Below are 8,274 nucleotides of genomic sequence, written 5' to 3' on the forward strand. Positions count from 1 at the left end.
TCACTAATTTTGTTTTCTTCATATGCACGCAACAAAATAAAAAGTGCCCACTCCGAATTAATGTTTCCTATAAATTTATAAACTACAACCTCTAACTGAAATTCAAATTGCACTTTGTTCTCACTATAGCACTGTTGTAGTGTTATGTCTAATACCATTGTTCTTCGTAACAATTACTGAATTAGAATAAGAGTCGATGATGAACATTAGATTCATGTGTCAAATACTAGTAATCGATCTCCTGTACAGTCAATTAATTCTCCACCATTTTTAGTACTTATGCTTCAAGCAAACAATGCAACAGTGTCTACATGACCTTACAACATTTGAAGTTTCTCTACTTCACAGTCCTCTAGGCTAAAAATTACTAAGGTGCCTCCAAGGATGGAAGATCGTGAAAGCTTCCGCAAAATCTAGCTGCCTATGACTTTATACATTCAAAATCACCGCTCAATATTAAACCTTTCTTTCTACAATACATAGAATTAAATATTTCTGACCATGCCAAGAACAATTCTTTTCAACATTACAACAACAACAAATCTATGGCTTGAAACACGTCTAGTTTTGTCCGGGTGCTCCAAACATTCGATTCAGTACCAGTTTATAGTAACTTAATTGAATTTGTAGCACTAGGAGCAGCTCGCTTCTCCACCTTCATTTGGCTCTTAAAATTAGCACGTCCAGAACAGAGACAAAAATTCTCCTTTCAAACTGCAAAAGATCGCTTTCAAGTCCCCAGTGGCATAATAACCGCCTTTCGGAACTAGGACAATAATGCATCTCCCAGAAATAATCTGAGTTAACAATACGGAAGAATAGTTAGTGTATTACTGAACTCCATTTTAAGTATCCCCACCGTCAGAGCTGCTACAGGCTTGATTTGGAAGGCCACCATTGCCAAAATCTCCGTCCAAGCTCATCTGTTGCACTTCTTGAGGAGAAAGTATTTTAATACAGCGAACACAGTTCACAAACTCCCTGAAATACCCATCACAAACAATTCAAATATCAAAACAATTAATCAGAAAAATTCAATGTTTTACGAATTTGTCTAAGTTTAAACATAAATCCCAACCATTATATATTTGTTCCTATATATTTATTGGCATTCAGGAATCACTCCTAATACAAGATGCATATTCCAATGCTTTTGGGGTTTGATATTTTCCACCATAATAAATGCTATGATTATATGCCTTTCCTCTTAATGTCCAAGATAATAATGCCTTAAAAAATACATGAATAAGTAGTAAAGGCAAATAGCTAGACATTCATATCCCTATGACCTGTCATGACACTCATGGTGAAATTGGTAGCACAAGTTGATAGGTAGGTGAGTTGTGGGACGCTTCAAGCCTACCAACTTGAACAATGGGACATTATTTGTTATCTTATCCTAAGGAGGAGAATGCATCAACTCTGGAAAAAAAAAAAAAAAAAACTCTGGTTGGTAGGCTACAAGGGTCAACAAAAAGACTATTGAACTATGGAACATCCTATTTCTTGCCAGCTAAAAATATGCGCATGCAAAAGGAAAAAGCCAATGAGAAAAGGGAATGGTCAGACTTACTCCCAAGGGTCATCTCCCAATAGTAGAACATCACTCTCATGATCCACATAGACAAGTTTCCAACCTATCCTTTGCCGATCCTCCAGCTGTCCCTCTATGCCAAACCTACGAGCTAGATCCTGTTTAAGCTCCTCATAACCTGAATACCGTGTTATGTCTATGGATCTTCCCACAGCTCCACGTTTATATACCTAAAGGGCCAAAAGAAAAAAGCTAATTTAGAATAAAAGAAAAGCACACACACCCATGAAACAGCTTACATCTACCATCAAGACAGATTTATTATTGAAATAACAATAACATCAATAAACCTTGGTATATGTCCTCATCCGCTGAAACTGTGCTGGTGGCAGAGGTGGCAGAGGTGGCAGTGGTGGTGCTGGTGGTGGAGCCCATGGACCACTATTCAAGAAGTTACTATCATCTATTGTGGAATCAATTGAATTGAAGGCCATATCAGGTACACCAAATGTCTGTGAAACCATTGAAGACGAAGGTTCCTGCTGGGCATCTCTGTTAATTTCATAATTACCAAGCATGCCTTCTGAAGAGAAATTATTAGACAAATCCTTCCCCAACCTCAATGTGCCTTTGGTTGAGAGTGAATCTGGATTCAGTGGCATTCCCATTTGGCTATCAATGTTATTGGCATAAGGAATATTGCTCCTAGCATCTGCCTGAACTTCCCCATCTTGATTATTGTCTCTAAACAACAAAGACTGTGGATTGTAAGATAATGGATTGTTATTCTGATGCATATGAGCGTCACTCTGAGAAAGGCAAACTGAAGTTGTAGAAGATGATGTGTCCAAACAATCTGTATGGGCAGCATTACCATTCAAGTATGTCTGAGGAGCAAAATGCCCTTGATTCTGAATTTTGGAAATATTCAGAGATGGCTTAACTTCAGACTTTGGCTGTAAATCTTTCAACATGTTTGCATTTGATGACGTGGTTTCTAAGGCACTTGAACTCAAGATTGTGGCAGCAGACTGGGCCATGTCATCGCCTACCAGTGTGCTTCTCTGGAATCGTGAATTTATCAATTGTGGAAGTGCATTGGTACAGTTATTTGCAGAAGGTGAGGTGGAGCAAGATAGAACTTCATCAGTAATTACAGACTGCCCTGCACCACCTGCACCACCTGCTCCAGTCAGTATACTACTGCCAGCAGCAGAAAGTTGGTTGGTTGTAGTGGTAGGGTGAAGTGCCGTATGGCCAGGCATTTCAGAAAGCAAGCCAGGTTGCTGCTGTTGAAGCTTGGGCTGCTGATAGAATTGAATATTGCTCTGGCAATTGGCCTTTGTAATCGGATTTGAGATAGAATTAGCCTTGGGGAGTGAATTCTGAAAAATAGGAGGAATTTCCCGTACTTGACCAGGTGTTAGTGCTCTAGACAAGTTATGCGTTTTGTCTAAAAGCTGTCTTTGCCGATCCTGGATTTGAGTAAGTTGAGTAGAATGCTGCAATGCAGTTTGTTGGGCCAAGAGTGTTTGTTTTTGTTGTTGAAGCTTCTGTAACAACTGCAGCTGAATCTGATCGTCAGACATCTGTAATTGTTGAACATGATCAGGCATAGGAGACTGTATCAAATTTTGGTGTTGATTCTGACCAATAATTGTCTGCTGCTGCTGCTGTGATGGGTTCTGAGAGAGGCTTCTATGTAGTTGATGGTTTTGACTGGATGGTTGCTGCTGTTGAAGAATATTGTTGGTTTGGACAATGTTCTGGGGATGCACGAGTTGGGCCTGAACTTGACCCTGAGGGATTGTTTGATTTGCCAAGTTCTGCCTCGATTGTTGAGTGATATCACCCAACTGTTGCTGCGGCGGCAGGACTGTTCCCAATGTGCTAGAAGTAGATGGTAGCTTCTGAAGGTGATCCAGTTGTGGAGCGGTCTGAAGAAGCCTCTGAGTATTTAAGGCTACATTGTTTGACTGAGAAATTTGTGGAGCAGAAAATCCCAGCTGGTGAGAAATATCAGGTCCAGGAATATTTTGCAAAATAGAACCCGATAAGGAAGGTGCATAATTTGGCTGCAATGAGCTAGCCAGTGCAGGATTTTGCTGCATGTTCATCCATTGAGCTAAGTTCAAGCCAGGGAGACCTTGGGGATCCTTCACGCACATATCATCACCAGGCCAAGGCATTGTCTGCTTGAAAATGTTATCAAAATCAGACAATTCATCATCTGCCAAAGTAAAGAAAAAATGAGCCAAAATAAACTACATATTTCCAATCACTAAACTAAATTTAAATTTTCCTCCATTAAGAAATTTAATAAAGTGAAAGCACCACCAGGAAACAAGTGAGAAGCTCAAGAATGAAGAATCTAGAAGAGGTGGTTTTGAAAAAACAAATATATTTCCTCTTTGCATCTAAAATGTATATAGTAGAATTGTTTACCAGGCATTCCAGGTTGTCTTGGTCTCTTGGATCTAAAGAATGGAGGTGGACAGATGAAAAATGGAGCAGTCACTGGTTCAATTTCCCAGATTGAGACCCTGCTACGCTTTTCCCCAGCGGTTGACTCATCCCAACCAACCTGACCAATGATATGTAAAACTTAACAACCATTGCTTGTCCATATTAAATAAACAGACATATTTGAAAATATAAATCTCCTGGATTCAATTACTGATAGACAGGGGGTGGGGAATTACATACATGAAATGCTAAAGGATGTGAGTAATGGTACCTGCAAATTACGCCATTGAGAGTTTTTCCATTGCACAGGATCCAGATCACTGATACCTGTAACAGTACCCATATGCCTGCAGCAGGATTGAAATGATTAAATATAATTTTCATTGTCAACCAGTATATATAATATCTATTTCCAGCCAAGCATCCCCTATTCCAGGAATGCTACATAAAATGCCAATTTTAATGAAACTGGATTGAGAAATGAATACTTATACAAGCACCAACTAAATTACAAGACAAACTAACTACATCTTCCAAATATGACACTCAACCACCCAAGTTTACTTCATGAAGGCATTAATTTCAACCCCCTCATCCATACTTTTACAACGCATACATCATATACATGGACTTAAAAGTGAGGCACCTTCTTGTTCCTGAGTCTTCAGTTTCAAACATCATTCGGAAACGCATGCCAAGTGATGGCTGGTGGCTGTACACTGACTTGTAGTACTTGGCTAAAGGAATAACAAATTCTGAGGGACTAGCCCTGCGAACAAAAGAAAGGCATAGATTGAGAACATGAAAGACACATTTGACAAAACAGCTGATCTATGCGTTTGCAATCTTATTGGAAGCAATAGTGAACCTAGGATTGTAAAAGACGGTGAAGGGGCTATTATTTGCAGCTGCATGAGCCGCTGCAGCAAGAATTCCAATGTGCATACTATCACTTGATAACACTGATGACGATATGTTGGTGGGTTGCCTGTTAGCTCGTCTGATACCCAAAAGAAGCTGCTGCTTTTCATCTCTGGCAGACACAGACAGAAACATTAAAAATTAAAAATGAGGAGGAAGGTGATATTTGAAAAGTTGTAGAAAGCGTAAAAGCATGAATGAATGAATATACCTAATGAACAAAACAGAGTCTCCGGCAAAAAGCCTCTTTCCACTAACAAACAGACTCCATCCAGTGGTAAGCAAATGCCGTTTTGGTTGTCCTAGAGAGAGAGAGAGAGAAGGAGCATCATGAGATTTTATTCAAAAAAAGTTATTGATTTGTTTGGAGTCTGAAACGTTTTTATTTTGGATGGACAAATATTAGTTGTTAGTATTGTTTGTTAGGGAAGGATTCAAAACCGCGACATCTTCCCCCTTTCCTTCACCCTTCACTACTAGATCAACCTTACATTTCCTTTGGAGTCTGAAACGTACCACGGTATATGTGGCGGAATTTCCAAACGGTGTCGTGCAAATCCCTGGCGACGAGTTCTTGAGCAGGAGGTTGCATAGAATAATCCTACAGAAGCGGGGATTAAAAGAATTAGATGAAAGAGTGAAGAATGAGTGAAGTGGTTAGAAAAGGGAAACGGGGGGAATGGAGATACAAGAGGAGGGAAAATCTTCTCGGCGGCACGGCGAGGGACGGAGAAACCACCGTGAGTGCTAGTATCACTGGCGGTGAGTTGTTTGCAGAAGAAGTCAGGTGGTGGCTTGGTGGATTCGAGAGCGAGATCAGATCTCAAGAGAGCATCCTTGTCAAACTGAAATGAATGTGATAAACAACAGAGAGAATGGGAAAGTGGAAGAGAAGGAATGGATGGTTAGAAAGCGTACAGAAGGGAGGGGTTGAAGAGTAATCTGAGCGTAGACTTGATCAGTTTGGGGATCAGCATGCAAAGTGAGAGTGTGGAGGAGACAGAGTAGCTTGGAGGGGAGATTGGGATAGTTGGGGATTTGAGAGTGGACATCTCTGTTGAGAGAAGCAGAGACTTGTTCGCTGTGACCTTGAGGGAAGTAGATGACGTGCGTGCCGGAGGGAGGAAGCTTAACCAAAGGCCCCGCACAAGCGTGCCACAGCTCCGCCTTTATGCTGCTCTTCTTCTTCATACTGCAATCAGTTTACCTCCCCAGTTATGGACCAGACGCCACGCTCTCACCGTTTACACCATCATTCTCACCTCCTTTCTTTTATTCTTCCACCAGTCTTATTTAAACATAAAAAGTTATCAAATTAAAAATCATTTACTCTTAAAAAGTTTTTTTGTTTAATATTTTCTATATATTAAACTAAAACTATTATTTAATAAAAAATTAGAAACAGGCCCGTTTAATTTAGTGATGAAATAAAAGTGGGTAAAATTGATTTTTGGAAATTAACAAAAGACTACACTAACTAATATTTTTAATGACTAAATCTAATAAAATTACTAAAATACTTGTCGTAAAATAAATCATTTTTATACAATGCAACAGGATTGAAGTTAGGAGTATATTATACAATGATATCTTAATAAACAAACTTGTCATGATAATTTTTTGTTTTTCTACATTATTATTAGATTGTAAACAGTCATAATATCGATTAACTTAATTGTTCTTTTATAAAGAAATCATAATTGCCATTGCTACACGCACTCATAAAATAAAATAAAAATGAATTGGTCATTGCGCAAGGAAGGGAAGGAAATCTCATGTGATCGCAAATGCGCTTGCCCGCACATGGCCGCTGCACAGCCGGTTCATTTACTTCTTGATTTATTTATTGATTACCATATTATTTCAGCAATGTGTTGTTTTTGAGACAATTATTTTCTATCTAATCTTCAAAGAAGCCCAGCCTTAGGCCTATCCGAGCTGATAAACCACATCATAATCATACTAAATGTATAATCTCTTAAAATAATAAAGCTTAAATATAATTTTATTCTTTTTTTTTTACTGTTAGTATTTTATTTTAAAATAAAAATATTATAGTTTTCTATTTCTAAAAAATTACAGTTATATTTTATTTCTTTTACTCTGGTCCAATTAAACTTTAGTCTGAACATATTCATTTAAAATACTATTGAGAAATAACTAATTAATTAATCAAAATGTGATTGTTCTTCATCATCATAATAAATTAAAGAATAAATAGTTATTTTTATCCCTAAATGTGTAGAGCGCTAATAAATTCATCCATAAAAGATGAAAATTCAAATTTTAGTCCTAAAAAGTGAAAAAGTACGACAAATACATTCATACGTTAATTTTGTACATGACTGAAAGAATCTATGTGACACGGAGGAACAAAAATGGACCAAAATGTTAATAAATTTCTATCTGACCAAAATGTTGGTAAGTTTCTATTGGATTAATCTATCAAACCCCAAATTTTGTTCATTTAAGGGTTAAATATAATTTAATCTTCATCTTTCCCCTCCCCCTCTTTTTTTTTCTATCAGTGTAAGCATAACATTACAATAGACACTTAAAAAATAGGAAAGGTTCAATGGAAACTTATTGACATTTTTGTTCAATGAAAACTTACTAACATTTTGATCAAATGAAAACTGACTGACATTTTGGTTCAATCTATTCAGGAAGTTATGTTGGTAATCATTTTTGTGACTTTTTCATTCTTCTGTGTCATGAAAGCTTTTTCATTAATGGTAATGGACGAAAATTAACGGATGAATGAATTTGTCATACTTTTTTCATTTTCGGAGACTAAAATTAAAATTTTTATCTTTCGAGGATGAATTTGTCAGCACTCTACATATTTAAAACGAAAATGACTATTTAACCTAAATTAAAACTTACTTCATTCGTCCCAAAATAAGCTTTGCATTAAAAAAAACATTATTCCAAAATAAGCGTTGCATTTGGCTTTTTAATGTATTATTAATAACTTGTTCTACTAATACAGCTAATAAGTGTCATTTTTGTTTTTCAATTCAATATTAATTAGTTTTATAAAATCACTACTTTCTTATGTCTATTTATTAGATTTTAATGATTTGTGTAAAACAATTTAAGATAACACTTATTTTGGGACAAAAGAAATATAATAATTTATAACAATATTTATTGCATTCAAAAGATAATATTTACTTACATAAGAATTTAAAATTTGAATAATATTATTTAAATAAATTATATAAAAATTATTTTTAAGACCATCTTGAGTAGGATATTTCAACTAGCTTCTAATTTTTCTTACTTGCTGAAAAATTTATTTAATTATTTGATAAATAAGTATTTTTTTCAATAACTTCTCATGTTATGTT

General features: G+C 36.5%; 1 protein-coding gene across 2 annotated transcripts; it reads right to left on the reverse strand.

The window, feature by feature from the left end:
* Window positions 1-244: 244 nt before the first annotated feature.
* LOC100817780 (auxin response factor 19) lies at window positions 245-6,200 on the reverse strand. Of its 2 annotated transcripts, XR_005892553.1 has the most exons (12): window positions 5,840-6,200; window positions 5,611-5,766; window positions 5,438-5,522; window positions 5,133-5,223; window positions 4,869-5,033; window positions 4,647-4,769; window positions 4,272-4,347; window positions 3,980-4,118; window positions 1,885-3,764; window positions 1,574-1,764; window positions 1,290-1,422; window positions 840-981 (listed from the first exon to the last, which is right to left on the reverse strand). XR_005892553.1 is itself a non-coding variant. In XM_003517126.4 (11 exons), the coding sequence occupies exons 1-11, from the start codon at window positions 6,110-6,112 to the stop codon at window positions 846-848; spliced, it is 3,315 nt and encodes a 1,104-aa protein (XP_003517174.1). In that variant the 5' UTR covers window positions 6,113-6,200; the 3' UTR covers window positions 245-845. The 2 variants fall into 2 exon arrangements, 1 of the variants encoding a protein (XP_003517174.1); XM_003517126.4 differs by lacking the exon at window positions 1,290-1,422 and having other exon boundaries at window positions 245-981.
* Between the last annotated feature and the right edge of the window lie 2,074 nt (window positions 6,201-8,274).

The sequence above is a fragment of the Glycine max genome, chromosome 1 (assembly GCF_000004515.6).
Source record: "Glycine max cultivar Williams 82 chromosome 1, Glycine_max_v4.0, whole genome shotgun sequence".
In the NCBI taxonomy this organism is placed as follows: Eukaryota; Viridiplantae; Streptophyta; class Magnoliopsida; order Fabales; family Fabaceae; genus Glycine; species Glycine max.

Coding starts and splice junctions, on each gene's coding strand:
- LOC100817780 (XM_003517126.4), bottom strand. CDS start 6,112: ATGAAGAAGAAGAGCAGCATAAAGGCGGAGCTGTGGCACGCTTGTGCG. Junction 5,224..5,437: donor ATTCCGCCACATATACCGTG/GTACGTTTCAGA, acceptor CTCTCTCTCTAG/GACAACCAAAACGGCATTTG. Junction 3,765..3,979: donor AAGACAACCTGGAATGCCTG/GTAAACAATTCT, acceptor TTACTTTGGCAG/ATGATGAATTGTCTGATTTT.